The 17187-nt window shown below is 43.7% G+C and overlaps 2 protein-coding genes across 2 annotated transcripts in view; one reads left to right on the top strand and one right to left on the bottom strand.

Annotated features, from left to right (window-relative positions):
- Window positions 1-2830, bottom strand: part of ACOT13 (acyl-CoA thioesterase 13) — a 55771-nt gene extending 52941 nt beyond the window's left edge. The window contains exon 1 of the mRNA XM_086965129.1: window positions 2554-2830. Within this exon, the coding sequence (XP_086821255.1) occupies window positions 2554-2640 (87 nt within the window). The 5' untranslated portion in view covers window positions 2641-2830. The remainder of the gene's footprint in view (window positions 1-2553) is intronic.
- Window positions 2831-4127: 1297 nt separating this feature from the next.
- Window positions 4128-17187, top strand: part of TDP2 (tyrosyl-DNA phosphodiesterase 2) — a 177150-nt gene continuing 164090 nt past the window's right edge. Inside the window, exon 1 of the mRNA XM_086965131.1 lies at window positions 4128-4398. Within this exon, the coding sequence (XP_086821257.1) occupies window positions 4213-4398 (186 nt within the window). The 5' untranslated portion in view covers window positions 4128-4212. The remainder of the gene's footprint in view (window positions 4399-17187) is intronic.

Consider the following 17187-nt stretch of genomic DNA (forward strand, 5'->3'; position numbering starts at 1 on the left):
GATCCCCTTTTACTAAAAGTCGAGCAAGCTCGACCTAAAAAGCATGAGCCAGAGAATGAGGTTAAAGGAATTAGACAGACAGAGAGAAAAAACACACAATAGCGAGAGGGAGAAATGAATAAGTATTAGCAAGAGACCTCAAAGAACAAGTTGAAGGGCTTCTACTAATTAACCCACCCTATCAAAATGAACGTAAATTACCGGTGGCTGACACCAACCCTAAATAGCACTGTTGTACTTCAGCTGCCCCGGCCCAAATTAAGAAGGTGGCAAAAAGGACAGTAAGTCAGAAGAACTGTACTATCCCTGATTGCTTTCTGTGTAGACCCTCTTCGGCTGCCCTAATCCCTCGGGAGAGAAGGTTGGGAGAGGCTAAGGGTGGGAGAAAGGATCAACTCTGTGAAGTCATCACTGTTGTCAATGGGCGTGTGATGCTGCTGGCTCACTGGTGAATTGCCATGTGCGCTGCTTATCAGCGTCCCGTTTATGCGTCCTCCTAGTTTTAGAGCGCCCCTCAATGGAGCGTTGATTTATTTCCGGAAGGTTTGCTGTGGGGACGCGTGTGCGCTGTAGGAAGGAACATCTGGGAGGGTTATGTTGACAAGAGCTGCTAAACCATCCCAATAAAGGAGGAATGTTTCAGTCAATGAACCGGCTCTATTCATACACGGAACACTGCCCCTGACATGTGCTGGAGAGATAAGCTGTCAATGCACACGCAGAGCGCAAACAAACACAGCACTTGATTCACGATCAGCGCGCCCTTTATGTTGCGATTGCTGTGTGGTTCCCACACACACGCATTAGGTTTGTAATCATTATAATGAACATGCAGTTTAATTGGGTGCGTGGATGCACCATAAAGCTGGATACCCAGAATATGCCCATTCATTCCACGCGTGATGGCTACCATTTCCAGAGGTTTCTGAAGGATGCAGTTTTGATGGTTTATCTAACAAGCATTTGGAGGGAGGTGCGTTTACAGCCAGGCTGTGGAAAATGGTTTGTTGAGGACGGACGGCTCACACATTACTGCGATAGATCAGTATCCAGCGACTGAGCTGCAGTCTGCACACGGAAAACGTCAGATGTCAGAAATGAGCTACAATTTTGAGAAGTTTTCGTATGTTTATGGAAGAGTGCGGCTCTGCCAGCAGTGAACGAAGGAGGCAAGCATTAAACGAGAGAAGGAAGGGCGGACAGTGAACCAGAGCCCCATCGTGAAACCGAAAGAAAACACAAGCCATCGTTGCAGCTTATTTATCTTAGGCAACTAACAACCATTGACAAAGCCAATAGTCCTGACTTGTTGTAGGTATTTCTTGTATCATATATCTGAATGCAATGTCGGATAAAGCACAATACAATTCGGGCGGCACACAATGCCAAGCACAGATTTTTAGCTTGTGTGTTTGTAATCCAAGCCCTTAATTACATTGGCCACGCCCCTTTGAGAGACACCGCCAGTTTTTTATCCCACTTAAAGTCCCGGTGTTACGGGTCTCATGGCGAGTGAGTGGGAGTCCAGTATGGACTCATGCAGGAGGGATGAAAAACTGGTGAACCAGGCCCTGGCCAAGGTTGCCCAGAACATTTGCGAAAATATGTGGCCCATGGACTAGGGCAGACTGAGAATGCAGTCCTGTAAATTCACTAGACGATCCTGGGCTTGGCAAAGGGGAGGAGTAAAGGCAATACCGGGCCGGAGCGAGGAGTAGATTCTTACACTGAAGCACCTTGTAAGGACACATGCCCGCCCATCTACTGGTATGTGGTATGGCACAGAAATATTGTACCAATGACCGAGCTGGTATGCCTCAAACAGTTTGTTCTGTTGTTCATGGGTGGTTGTTTTTTGCCATCAAGTGTTGAAATGCTGGACATGTAAAAAATCAATAAAAAAATTATTTAAAAAAATTAAAGAGTGCTCGTGCCATTCAACGAGAAATGTGACTGCTGCGCGCAGGGTGCCGGTGGGGAAGCGAGGCAAAAGGGATTTGAGGAATGTGGATGTTAGTGAACCACACTGGAGAGAAGCACGTGAGGGCAAACACAAGCTCTCTGCATTGCTGTGGCAGGGCAATGCAATCCTTTCAAGTCTGATGCGGGGAACGGGGTAGCGGCAGCCTTTGAAATCTGATTGGGGGGGGAGGAGCGGCAGCCTTTGAAGTCTGATGTTGAGGCACAGACAAATGGTGGTGTGTGATGTGGCTGGCGTTGTGCCCGCACCTGTCTCACAGTCACATGAAGTGTACGCGATCTGCAGCTAGGTAGACTTTTCTTTTCTGCTTACTATAATCTCGCCTATTTATCCCTGCGGGATAGAATAGGCGAGACCTAAACAAGAGTACAAGTTCCAGAATTCAAAGAAAAAACACCTGGACCAGAATAGTTTGGACTTTAGAAACCTAGCAGCTATGAAAACACTTCCCGCATAGCATCAAAAATCACTGTATAAATGTTGAAATAAAATATAACAACCTAACCAGTTAGGGACTTTACATTACCACACATATGGGTAAGAAGTGTGGGCGAACTTAAGTGTCTCTGTACCTTGCTCATCACCCGGTCGAAGCCGGGCGGACGCCACATAGCATTGATTGCCTGTCGCAGGGCATTGGCGCACAATGTGCCGCTCATTGTCTCCAGCTGATCCTCACTGCCACTTGCTGAAAGGCCTCCTTCACCATGTGCAAGGACAAGACGGTATCACGGTAGTAAGTAGTCTATGAGAAGGTCAGGTTACAAGACAACAACCTGAGCCGCGGAAAATCATAGTCCTAACGCAAACGGAGCAGCCATCTTGGAGTGTTGCTACTTTTCATTTATCACATTAGAGATCGCTGCAGTCAATTAAATTTGTAGAGAAAAAAAATGCAATAAAAATTGCACACTTTTAGAAAGAGCTCTAAAACAGTAACGGTAATTTGAATTTTGAAAAGACTACACAGTATAGTGAAACTACCTGAATATATAAGTTTCCGTTGAGCTATTTCTAAAAGCATAGTTGTTTGCTTACCGTGACTGCAGTCACGCATCGATTCACTTAGAAAATGTGTCACACATTCTCGTGACACCAGAGTTTTTGTAGTCACAAGTAAAAAACGTGTCTTTGTTGACTACTTTCCTTAATATATAGTACATCGTGGAAGGAACACGCACGGTAATCAGTCAGTGTTGAACGTCGTCAGTAAGATGAGAGCTAGACGTAGACCGCAAAATTACAATGCAAGTTGGAAGTCTTGTTCTCACTGTATATCTTTTTTAATATGTTTAATATGCAACCCTGCCAGATTTGAGTCTCCTATAGTTATTCCCTGAGACCCTCTGACAAATCATTCTTTTATAATTTTCAGCTACATCTCTTTTTCATATTTTCATCAACCAATCATTCATGTAAGCATTTCATAGCGTAACTATTATACACTTGTTTCTCTAACACAACTACAGTCGAAGATGGCCTCTAAGAAAGAGAACCTGTCACTGAACTCAGCAAGGCGCCAAGTGTTTGTGTCTGTATTGTTTGCAGTTCCTGTTATGTCTGGACATGACGCCAATGAGTTGGCTGTGAAGCTTCTGACTTTTAGCAATCTTACCTGCGTCGGAGTGGTGTCTCCTTCCTGCACAGCCTGCCTAATATGTAGCTAGCTAGACAGTACTACAAATATGAGCTTTATAAAAATGTAGTCTATACGCACGCTAAAGCGCCATCTTGAAATGGTGGCGCGTTCCATTAAATACAAAGGAAACCTATGTAGTTAAGTGTAATTATCAACGTACGCGAACGACAGAAGCTTACCAGGGAAAAGTCTAACATGCTTTTATATATAAATAACTTATAGAAACATGTTTTAAGTTTACGTTTTATTACAATGTTCAGTTACTTGACTGTTTCTTTTTCAATTAGCTGTCGACCATGGAAAGTTTCATTGTGGCTACTGCAAACTCCTTTTGTGGCGCTATGTTGAAGATGGCCACCCCATTTTATGTATTTTTAATGCGAGGTCATCGCGGTTCTACTTATGCTACAGTCTTGCACTGTCTACGTCCACATTTAGCAGTTATGTACTGTCAGACACTATACTCAACTGTGACGCACCGTGGGAGTTTTTGTCCTGCGGGAGTTTACAATGTTACCAGCGGCCGGAGGCGGGGCCATGACTGTTTCCTGTAGAGTTTCTCCTGAGCTCGAGTCGCGTGCAATTTTAGGTGATGTCTGAGAGTGAGGTTGTTAAGGATGATGGTGGCGTCCTTGCCCCTGAAGATATATACGAGGAGACTGCAGAGAGCCGTTTGGCAGGGGACCGAGCACAGCAGTGTGACGAGTTTGCAGCTATCGCAAGCTGTGACCAGGCTGTGGCTCAGTGTTACCTGGCTGAGAACGATTGGCACATGGAAGTACGTGCACCCTTTTTAACAGCCAAATTGTATTATCGAATATGCTCTCAATATTGTACTTTTTTTTTTTTTTTTTTGAAAAAAGTGTAATATTTGTGAACATTTTGTTATTTTATTGTAAAGCCCCAAAACCTATTCCCTCAGCATCTCTTATTGCTGGCAGTATTTGTTTTCTTTCTTTCATAAACGTTGCGTGACCTGACTAGAGAGGGGGAACCAAGTAATCCAGGGGTGAGTTTTCTGCAGTGCTTAATTTGTAAAAATGAACATGTCCCATGAGACCACTGCAGCGCAGCTTGCATCACCCACTGCCAATAACTGTACTGGTACGTGCTATGTAGGTGTGTTACATTCTATGTGATACTTATTGTACACTCTGGTGTGTGTGTGTGTGTGTGTGTGTGTGTGTGTGTGTGTGTGTGTGTGTATAGTTATGTTTTACTGTTTTCTACCTATTCGTTCATTTGCTTCAAACACTCTTGGTATCTGCACTCTGGTATCCTTCAGCATGAAGAGTTCTGAACAATGGCTATCTTTTGGGACTTTCATGATGAAGGGTGCATTCCAGGAGGCCACTCGTTTAATGAGAATAAACTTAAGTGAAGCCTCTTTCTTGTGCTCCTGACAGTTTATTCTTAACAAATACAAGTACAACTACTGACCATCACACTGCTACAAGTGTAACAATTCAAACTTCTCCAGGCCACCAAAAGCTGTAAGAATAGCATGGAATAGTCTGAATTGCCGTTTTAAATGTACATTGAATTATTAAACACAATGTTTGTGCTCATCTTAAAATTAGACAAACAACACCACCACGTGGTTGACTGACATTAGTGCCAGTGTTGATCACTGGAAATCACCAGCTCAAATTAACCACATCGCTGCGTGCAGGTTTCCCCTCCTGTGCTGGGCCATAATGTTAGTGGGTGTGGTCATGAGCACACGAGCTGCTGCATGACGAGCTGAGCTCGTCATGAGCATGGAAGGGGTTAAGCATTGGTTCTGAGAGTAGAACCTGTGTAAATTCCGAAGGAATTGGTGTAGAATGTAGGCGAGCCCAGGGGACTGTGAACAGTCATGCCGCCCACAAGCCCCTGGACCTCCAGACACAGTCGAGCCGGCACCTGTAAAGATGAAAGAAGCAACCTGAACAGGCATTGGATAAGAGTGATCCTTTCTGGAGGAAGAATGATTATTGCAATATCTGTTTTGAATATGTCCATATGAACCTAATCTCTCAAGGGCATTAACTGACATTTGGGACAATTTAAGGGAAGGGCCAATCGATCCAATAAAGTTTTCTCGCACAGACGGGACATTAAGGAGTCAGTTGTCAAGATAAGGGTAAGATTGAATACCCTGTAAGTGAACAGGGAACCAGAGCCATCATCTTGGTGAAAACCATGGGGATGATTTTGTGCCTAAGGGAATGACCATAAACTGTCCCCTACATCAGATCTGAGGGAAATCCAGTCTTGCTGAGCAACATGTATATGCAGGTGAGCATCCTTTAGATCCTGGGTAATCATGAAACATGGATTTAATGGAGCAATTCTCTAAAGGGTTTCCATCTTGAATTAGACATCCGGGATGAATAGATTCTGAGCATTTAGGTCTATCACTACATGATATCCCACATACGACTTCCTACCCAGGAAGACAATGGACTGGGACACTTGGCTTCTTATCCACCAAGGCAAAGGGCAAATTGCTCTCTTCTTGAGGAAAGAGGCAATTTCATCAATCATGGCACGTTCTTTTGTGGAATCCTGGGGAACGGGTGAGGATTGTTCCTGATGGAGTTGGAGGGTTCTGGAATTCCGTTCAGTAACTCCTCACAACAATGATGAATACCCATCTGTCTGTGGTTCAGGAACTCCATGTGAGAAAAATTCCCTTATCACTCCGCCAACCTGCAAGGGTGCCTGCTCCCCGGCATAGTCAGGAATTCTGTGTCTTGGAGCCTGCATCCGATTTCTGTTTCTTCAAGCAACGAAACAAAGATGATTTACCCTGGGATATAGAGGACGGACTGAACATCTGCGTCCTTGATGGTTGCTATAAAGATTTCCAGCAATTCTTTTTTAAAGGACGAGGATTGTTTCCTTTCCTTGAAGAGGCAATGGAGCTTCTCCACTAAGCCTGCTCCAAACAATTTCTGCCCATCAAAAGGGATTTCAAGGACTGTTGCTTTTTGGGCTGCAACTGTATTCCAGTCCTTTAAATACAGGTTTCTCCTGGCCAAAATGGATGCTCCACACACCGGAAGTGAGGATCTCACCACATCAAAGGCTATGTTCGAGAGTATACAGTCTGTCGTTCCAGAGATTCCAGTAGAGGAAGACAATCATTTTCTTCTTGAACTGCCTTAAAGAGCAACTTAAAGTGTGTAATCAAAAACTGAGTGATATAAGCCCCATAAACATAAGCTCTAAGCTCAACATGAGAACCAGAAAAAAATTCTTTATGGAAGAGTCCACTTTTTCCCAGCAGGTCTTTGAGAACATTCTCTGCCATCGAAGAATGACCCATCAAATCTGCTTGGACAGCATCTGGAAGAACAGCCTCCATGCCAGTGATAAAGCTTTGTCATAAATCTCGGCAAGTAAATCTTCTTAGGATGCATCCACTCATTCCTGATGACATCAAAACTCAACTGGTGAATAGGAAGACCCACATTAAGAGGTTTAGAAAACTACAGAAGTCAATTGCCCTGAGATGAAGAAGGTTGTTTCACTGGAGGAAATCCCATATTTTCCCAAATATGAGAAAGAATGTCCTGTAATATTTCCTTGGAGATATACTTCCCTTTAAGGCCAGGATCCAGAAGAAAAGTTTTGTTGTCTGAGGATACATCATATGCTGAAAAGAGATCTGCAGGCTAGCAGACATTCCCTTAGCAGAGTCCTTCCTGGAGTCCTCTTTAAAGGTCTTTAAAGTTTCCCGGAAAATGCTCTGAGTTCTCTCCTCTTCCGCTTCCCTTGCTGATGCCTTTTCGGAAAGGGGAGGGAGAAGAAGACCCATCTGCTGAAAAGGAGGGGACCGGGAAAAAGAGGCGTTATTCCTTTTTAGGTTTCGCCTCGTCGAAAGCTGCGCCGCGCAGCTTTTCGGCGCAGGCGAAATCTAATGTTTACAGTATGTGTGTGTTGTCCCGCCCTCTCTTTCCATTGGCTAGCTCCATAAATGGAACCTAGCCATTGGAAGAGAGATCTGCTTGTCATTCTGCAAGCAGATTCGTGGGCGCTCCCGTGATTTTTACTCATCTCGCCCCCTTGCGATTGTCATGCGGCGGTGGGCGGTGTTTATTTTTTATTTTTTTTCAAGCTTTGTTTTCCACCATTTCGGAAGTGTCCTTTGCAGGGGTGGGTTGCGCGATGTCCCGCTGTCCGTTCACCACCCCCCTCCTGCTGTCCTTGTGCCCGTTCCTGCCCCCCCTCCCGCTGTCCGTGTGCCCGTTCCTGCCCCCCTCCCGCTGTTCGTGTTTCCGCCCCCCCTCCCACTGTCCGTGTGCCCGTAGGTGCTTGTTGTACTTGCAGCCACAGTCAAACCATTCTCAAGATGGCCCCCACAGAGATGTTATCATAGGCCCTGGGCCTCCATACAGCCACGCAACCGCATGCAGCAGATCTCTTCCCCAGTGCTGCCTCACATTTACATTGGATCTCAAAGTCTCGCCTGGGCAGCAGAATGCTTAGCAGTCATCCATCTCCTCCCACGTTGCAGGCCTGCTCCCTCTGTACTCACTAAGCTCATCAGCCATGCTGGAGTAGCGGGCCCATCCTGCATCAAGCCCCTGTCATCTAACACAATTTAGCGCTGGGGGTCTTGTGGTCAGCGCACTCTGAAGCCTCTCCCCGTAAGTGTTTAATCACTGCAGCGGCCTCCGGATGGCCGTCGGTCGGCCGCACTGGATGATATTGCTTCAGGCTGCCGGCAGCCCTCAAGTTAATTCGCCGGTAGTGCTCGTGAACCTGCCCTATACCGAAAGTTTCTGCTGCTTGTGGGCAGCGGTCACAGCACTTGGTAGCAGTCCTACCTTCACCGCTATTGCCGCTGTCATCGCATAGCCGCGCCATCCGGCACTACTAGTGGGTACCTCCAACAAATTTAGTATTAGGGAGCAATGCAGGCTATTGTCTGACAGCGCCTGAACAGCAGCTCCGCTATAGTGTACCTGCCGGCAGGTCTCCTCCGTGTGGCTCGGGCGGTTACCTCTCCGTGTCAAAATCCCGTCATCTTGTTCATTGTGTCCAAGGTGCTGCTTCCCAGCAGTGCGATAGTTCTGTGCTCTCTGCTCCGCTAATCAGTCCAATTTTGACATCAAGATATGGGCACATACTTCTCAATCACGGAAATCATGGAGCTCCGTGTTGGTTTACGGAGTGCCTCATGGTGGCTCCCTTAATGCCCTTTGATGTCCGGCTGATGCGTTGATACGCAGCGTTGTGTCCGAATCTCACCACTGGCTGTTCTTTCTTTGGACCGGCATCCTAACAGCTGGAGGTGCTGGTGAGGTACCGGCAATTTAAGTACAAACGGCGCATTGAAACCTCCTGGAGTGAAGCTACCGGGAAACTGACCGGAGCTTTCACAGAGGTTGCAGACTGCAGAGGTCGGAGAGGCAAGAGGTGAAGGGGTGCAGACCTGAGGCTGGAGCCAGGAAGTAGGAGGAACGGACTACGCTGATTTTTTTAAAATCAGATTAAAATAGCCTTAATGCTTAATTGGTGCACAGGGCTTTCTTTGAGATCAAGCATTTTGCTCTAGATAATAGCCCAGGGCACCCAGTTGTGCCCCCTCCTCCATTGCTACAGGTAATATCTCCGCCTCTTTGCTCCATTTGCCCCTCCCCATTGCTGTCTGCGCTCTGATGCTAGGATGCATGCAATTTAGTCTCTCCAGTGAGGGGTGCATTAGTGCGCAGAATATGTAAATCTGTGGGCTGGAATTCTTGCGGTTTCTGTCCGGTTGTCCAGGGTGAGGTCACATGGAGTGCTAATACTGCTCCTTGCCTTCTGTGTCGCTTGCTATTCTTCCCTTCATCCTGAACCCCAGCCTGGGCTCCTTTCTTCCACCCCTGACAACTTTCATTCCCACTCTGCAGATCCCACCCATTCCTTAACACCCACTCAGCCTTTTTACCTCATAACCTGTTGCCAGACCTCTTCATGTGCCACACACCTTTTCAATCTCTACTACTCATATTCCTGTACCTCCTTTATATTACCCAGTTACTTTTTATCTTCTTTGCAGCCTTGGCTGGCTCTGTGTGTGTGTGTGTGTGTGTGTGTGTGTGTGTGTGCGGCTGGCGCTGTGTGTGTGTGTGTGTGTGTGTGTGCGGCTGGCTCTGTGTGTGTGTGCGCGGCTGGCTCTCTGTGTGTGTGTGCGGCTGGCTCTGTGTGTGTGTGTGTGTGCGGCTGGCTCTCTGTGTGTGTGTGTGTGTGTGTGTGTGCGGCTGGCTCTGTGTGTGTGTGTGTGTGTGTGCGGCTGGCTGGCACTGTGTGTGTGCGGCTGGCTGGCTGGCTCTGTGTGTGTGTGTGTGCGGCTGGCTGGCTGTGTGTGTGTGTGCGGTTGGCTGTGTGCGGCTGGCTGTGTGTGTGTGTGTGTGTGTGCGGCTGGCTGTGTGTGTGTGTGTGCGGGGCTGGCTGTGTGTGCGGGGCTGGCTGTGTGTGCGGCTGGCTGTGTGTTTGTGTGCGGCTGGCTGTGTGTGTGTGCGCGGCTGGCTGGTTGTGTGTGTGTGTTTGTGTGTGCGGCTGGCTCTGTGTGTGTGCCTTTGTGTGTGTGTGTGTGTGTGTGTGTGTGTGTGTGGCTCTGTGTGTATGTGTGGGTGCAAATGCAATAGGTCTCACACTTGCGAGAGATTAAGCTAATGGCAATGTAAATGACAATGCCATTTATTTATCTGTTTTCAAAACCAACACATAAATACAAATGTTGTCATTTACAATGCCAATAGCTCTAACTTTTCCAAAGGCGAATCCATTGCATTGTAAATGCTTGTTGAAGGATGCCTCCCCATGGCGAATAGCAGCAGCAGCAGCAGCAAATCAAGCACCAACAGCAGCCAAATGGCAGCAAAATACTTGGCAACAAATACAAGAAGAAAAACCAGCCAGCTTATCATACCAAATAATGCTTACCTATCCCCATGCTCGCTATTTATATATGTGGCAGGTGTGTTCTTGAATGCCCCAGCCAGACGAAAAAAGGGCATGCATGCTCAGAGAGCCAAATTCTGAGCATGTACATTCAACGTACCTCCCAAAACTGAAAGAAGAAGCAGATGGACAAAAAGCAAAAAAGGGCACATTGAACGCGCCCCCCCCCCCTTCTCCCCCCAGTGGAGGCTGCAGTAAGTCCCACTGCCCTTTACAAAAAGTACAGAAAGCAAAGGCATCAAAGAAAGCCTCTGAATACGAAATTAGCCAAAATCACACACAATCCCACTGAGACCACCTCAGGAGCAGAGGGAGACCTGGCTCCACCCCTCCGCTTATGTGGACCAATCTCCAGGCTATCCAACATCAAGCCGGATAATGGGGAAAGACCGCCCGCCGTCAAGCTGCACCATTGCCAGTAACAAGAACGACCATATGCGACTGGAGGAGAGGCCCATGGCAAGACGTGTACCGCCGCGCTGGGCTGTAGGTCCTGGCAAGATATCTCATGCTGCAGAGGAACAGACACTCCTGATCCCAGCGGGAAAGTCTCCCGTCCTCCAAACAGCTTGTCCCGAATATCCTCTCCTAGAAGATAGAAAAAATAGCAAGGATAATTTGGGATAAAGCAATGCCTCATATGGTCCCCAGGAGGGTGGATAGGGCTTACTAGAATATTCCTGTGTGTTTGTTTCTGTCCAGAGGGTAGAGTCAACCTTGTGTTGTAATGTATGGGATGTAGAGCTAATGTGCTGTGTTCCTTCTAGTCATTCACAAAATGCAATCTGATCCTCATCTTTTAGCAGGCAAACAAAAACGGAACAATCTACACAGAACGTTTCATGATGGGAAATCCTATTTTCGGAGACCTGCCATCATAGTGCATGTCTGGCTTATTCAATACTGATGTAAATAATGCGGCACAGTAATATTTTATTTATTCACAATAACATTTCAGTCAGAGAATTTCTACAAAACTAGCCTTGTTGGTACATATAGCAATTGAAGTCAGGTAGTTAACATTATTAATATATGAAGGACAGCAGTTGTGTATGGGTAATAGTGACAGAACTGCATATCTAGGAGACTCTTATTTCTACGTTTTCTTAAGCATTTAGGCGTGGAATAAATATATTTACATAAGAGAGGGTCCGAATTTATCCTCATCCGTCGAGGTGCAAAATATGACCTTTCATTTAATATGTGGGTTTTTTTTAGAGATGGTTTTTCACAAATGCTTAGTTGGAGGGTGATCCACTCTAACATTGAAAAGTGTCAGTCAGTCATAAATCTTTTATTCGGTTGCCATAATTTGAAAAGTGAAAGGTCCAGAACTTTGAGGCAGCACAGCGTGTTTTAGGAGTGGCTATGTTATAATAATATGACGTTGGGTTCTGAGTAGGTGTCTAACACAAAACAATGTCATATTAGAGTGCCTAAATATTTTTTCACTGGGGCGGTTTTAAACCATTTGAACCTCTTTATCGGCCTATAATTAGGGTCTGAATCTGTCTACAATCTATACTGTGTTAGACGACCAAAATGTTACCCCTAACAGGACCTGGTTATAGTGTTGTTCGCATATTGACACCTCCCATAGTGTCCTATGGTTGATAGTCATTTTCGTTGTTTGGATCTTTTTCTCTTCCTCACTATACAGCTGTATTCCACCTTAAGTGATCAACAGAAAAAGCGCTTTAGGAAGCACTACTCATACAAGGGCTAGTCTCCTCCAATATGTTGATTACCTTGAGACCAGCTTTTGTTTGGGTAGAAGTTGTGTGCTTTCAGTGGAAAAGAATACTTATGTAAGACTTTTTGCTTGAGGGAAATGTTATGCTTTATACCACAGACGTTGCGTATGCAGGGCTCGAAAAATCCCCAAAATGTTATTAGACCTGCAGGTCTAGTGACTTAAATAATCTACTCAACTTAATTTTAATGCTCTTGACCCATAAACTGGTTTCAAATTATGTGATCCTGGGCAAGTATTTTAATTCATTGTGACGCCATTTTCTTCTTTATCACGTATGAGAGACCCATCAATTACGTAAGTTCAGCAGGTCTGCGTACAGAAAATGCTTTTGTTTGATTTACTAGACTAAACATTAGCTTCATATAAAATGAAAATCTAGCTACAACATATAAGATAAACTTGACTGCAGACTTGCCTCTTCGTTCATTAAATGCATTGTCATCAGGGCTTGGCCAGGAATGTCTCTCACATCATTTTTAAAAACTATCACTTTTAATAAATACATAACTAAAGCATGAAGTAGCAGCCCACTGTTATTTGCAATCAGCAGATTTTACATTAAAATGGCCACAGGATTTGTCACTAACATATGATTTCAAAACTATATAGTATGGGGTTAAAATCTGGAATGGTGTCCTGTCGCGTAAAGTAGTCTTTAGCTAAGGGTATATCAAGCGCAAGTCGATTTTGCAAAACCATAAACTTAATTGCAACCATTTCTGTATTGATCATCAAACAGCCTCCAGCAGTATCAGTCAATAGACGATCAACTACTGTTGACAAGTGACGGATTCTATGAGAATTTAGTATGTCTCCCATTGAAGATATCAATGAACTGAATATGTCACCTACTATTTCTGAAAAACAAGCTCTTTTTTTACATATTAGTTCATTAGCATTTTCATTGCTTCCATTAATTCTTTTTACATGGTAGATTTTGGGGAAAACAATTCTAAATAACAACTCCCATACTACCTGGCACGCAGATTCTAATCAGCCTTATTCCCACACACATAGTTTTTCCAATGTCCAAGCTTTCCGCATCCATGACAGGGAAACCTTTTCTTTGGATCCTCTCTGCTCATTCGTCCCTTTTGTTTACCATTACTTGCCATATTATCACTCTGACTATGCTCCTTTGTCTGTCTACTTGTTTGACCATCTAGATTTACTCCTTGCAGCTCTGCCAACTTCACTTGTGCCCACATCTTCTTTTCTTTCAGTTTCTTATGTCTATCCTCAATGTCATCACCACAGTACTTAGCATACTTCAATATCTCATCTCATCTATGGTCTTATTCTGCCAACAAATCTTATGCTGTTGAATCATCTGACTAATCTCAGGTTTCCGTCCTGTAACAAATCGATATACAAAATGCCCCATATCCTTATCTCCAATACTCTCAAATCCACTATACTGCTTGAATACTTGCAATAACCTTTCATAATAGGCATGAACAGATTCATCTGGTTCTTGAGTAGTTCTATCTATTTTTATCCAATCTGTTTCTTTTGGAGGTATCTTTCCTTTCAAAAATGTAATTACTTGATGATATTTCTTCATCACGTCATCTGAGGGTGCTCCTGTTTTTGAATCTCTTGGAGATTCTTCACTAGACCAATCAACTGTAATTTTACATTCTGTCCATAAATCTGCAGGCACCACTATGTCAAATATACCATCCAAATCCTTCAGCAACACTTTCAAAATGTTCACAAACCTTTCAACTTGCCTATACCATTCAACTGGTTTCTCTCTCAATTTTGGAAACTCGTTTGTAAATGATAAAATATCCTGTTGAGTCCATGGAACATGTACGTATCCTCCACCAGGTACCTTCCTCATAGGACACAACCTTTCTACTTTCCCTGTTTCTTTCATTGGATATGCAGTAGACACTTCCTTTGCCTCTGCGTCTTCCTTTTTCTTCTGCCACCTCACTCTCTGCTTATCAATGTCTCCCCATTTCTGCAAAATATTCAACAATTCTTTCACTTGCAATTTTCTTACAGACCCATTCATATTTTCCAAATCTTTATCACTGAACTCCACTTGGTAAGGCTTCTGTAATACCTTTGATCTCCCTATATCTATTCCCACTCCAGTGGCTAGTTCTGTTAATTTTTCACGAAACAGCCCCGCATTTCTAGTTCTACTCCTGCATATGAACAACAATTCTTCTTCATCAAAGGTGTTCAGTCTATCTATTCCAACATTCCCAGCAATCAGTTCTTCCAATTCTACTTTTAATTTGTAAATATCTAGGATTTTAGGAGGTGAAACCTGTTTTTCAATTCCTTGAGCCCATCTCTCTGAAACTTCTGGCGTAGCACTTCTGATCCCTGAGGATGTCACTGTCTTTCCTTCTTTTGAACTGCTAGGTATAACTCTCCTTGGGGTTTCGCTTATGTTGTCTCTTCTAGGTAGATCCATTAATTAAATTACTGAATTACACTCACTAGCTTGGTCATCGGTTATTATTATTTCTTTTCGGGGATTATTTAAATGTATTACTGTAACTGGTGATTATGCACAGTTTACTTTATCTTCAAATAAATGAACAACAGGACCTATAGTTACAGGTATTGTTAATGCTTCAGGATTCACATTTAAGTGGGTTATTGTCTGCTTTTATTCCTCTCTAGTTTTATTCAATGCTTCCTTTTCTTTATCGTATAGTACTCTATCAAATGTTGGGTCATGTACAACCTGTGGAATTAAAGGAGTTCCTAATACTGGGGCTCTTTTGATAACTTTACTTGGTCCTTCTTGATACGGTGGAGGGTTTTTATTCAAAATGTCTTCTAATAATTAATCCTCTGATTCTCCATTGCCAGTTGCGCTCACATGTTTTGATTTCTCTTTACACTTACTCCCCGTTTGATCCTCAGCCATCAATACAGGATACAACCCTTCTGATACCATTGTTCTTCCCCATCGCTTCATTTGTTCTTTACGCGCCCCATGCATACCTCTGGTATAAAATTCTGAAAACTTTCCTCTTCAACCCTTTTCTTTCTCAAATGACTCAGTCTCCCATTCTTTCAATGCCTCATATTGAGTTAATCTAGGACTTGGTTCTAATTCGTACATTCATATCCTCAAATTCGGTAATAATCTTCCATTAAAAGTACCATACTTTGGAAAAGCTAGAGCACCATCATCATTTGTGTATTCCATCCAATTCACCATCCATACACATGTGTGTGATAACCTCTTTCCATCATCATAAATGAAGCAGGTGTTTTAGGTGGTGAAATAGGAATTCCCTCCCTAATCAAAACGGGGTTATCTTTCTTGAAGAAATGCTTAATTTTTTGAATAAATGACTATTTCCTCATTTCACCATATATTTTCCTAGATGCTTGTTAAATAAAACCATAATCTGCAAAACCTCGAACTTCCCTGACAGGGCGATTCGCGTAAAAGGACAAATGAGAATCGAGCATACAAATTTTCACTAACCAACCAAAATGTAATTCTTATTCGGCTTCCAATCAGCTTTAAGGTCACGCTCGAAATCTGACCAATACTAGCGCAGCTTTTCGTTTGACGTCAGTTCTGCTCCTCTCTATTGACCCCTCCTTTACAATCTGCGTTGCTCACACACCTACTATTTCTACTGATCCCAGCGCAGCTCTCTTTGACGCCAGTGCAACTCCGGCAACTGACCCTCCCTTCACAAGGTCATTTCGTAAACTTCTTTCCCTCTATTTTCTCACAATAATAAATTTATTAACGACAATATATAAACATTTGCTACTCCTTCTGCTCCACTAAATCAAAGGATAGTTAAATTATTTTTACAGCAAGTAAAACCTTCTGCTGACTCTTCTCTAAAGTAAGACCTTCCGTTTACTTTTCATATACTGCAAGTAAAATTATCTGTTTTACCTTTCAATCAAGCAGGGAAGAACGTGCTACTCCTTCAGTGTTACCCTTACTAGTTGATATAACACAAAGTTTCACCAGCGAACGCTCTGCTTTCAATCACTCTCTCTTTTACATGAAATAGTCCCTAGTTCAACACTGCCAGCCTTACCTAGCTTCTCAGTGTTATTTCCAACAGATGAGTAACCTCACTGCAGTGTGGTTTCTATTGCCACCCGCTATTCAATTTCCTGGGAATTCTGGACAACATTAAACAAAACGTAACATAAACAAATACTCAAAATCAATACTTCTCACCAAAAAAGTTAATAAAAACAATAGCTCTGCTACCAGAAAAACTGATGCAGCGGGTTACCAGCAACAGGTAATTTAACACCACATACTCTCCTGGGCCCATAGATTCACTTCACAATAACACTGGTAATAACAGCTGGGGTCATGTTTTGAAATTCTTTAGATTAGTTGGCTTCAGTCCCTAACTAGTCTTTCACTGACCAAAAGTTCTTTCCTCTGGTCAGTGGACCATTTTAGTTAGAACTAGTTGATGGTGAAATGACATAGATTTCTAATTACTTACACTTTCGCAATGATCAGAGTCTTGATGTCTTTTACATTTTTTATCTCAGATTAAATTCTAGTGAACCACTTACACGGCACAGAATAAACTCCGTCTCTCTCAGGAAGGAAAATACAAAATATCAATCAAAAATGCATTCATTTATACTCTGCAATGACACTGCTCTGAAAGGAGAGGACAGAGAGAAAAACACATAGCGCATATACATACATAGAAATATTTACCAAGTATGGTGTGGAAACCATCTCCCAAGCCTAGGAATTGGGAATGGTCCCCCAGGAAAGATCTGGCGAGCAAACGCTTCAGGACAGGATTCAGGACAGACGACCTCTCTATCACCGACGCATGTGAAGCAACCCTCTCTGATGCACTCTTCCACCTCGAGATTCTTCCAAGATCTTCT

The sequence above is a fragment of the Lissotriton vulgaris genome, chromosome 4_1 (assembly GCF_964263255.1).
Source record: "Lissotriton vulgaris chromosome 4_1, aLisVul1.2, whole genome shotgun sequence".
NCBI classification, from domain to species: domain Eukaryota; kingdom Metazoa; phylum Chordata; class Amphibia; order Caudata; family Salamandridae; genus Lissotriton; species Lissotriton vulgaris.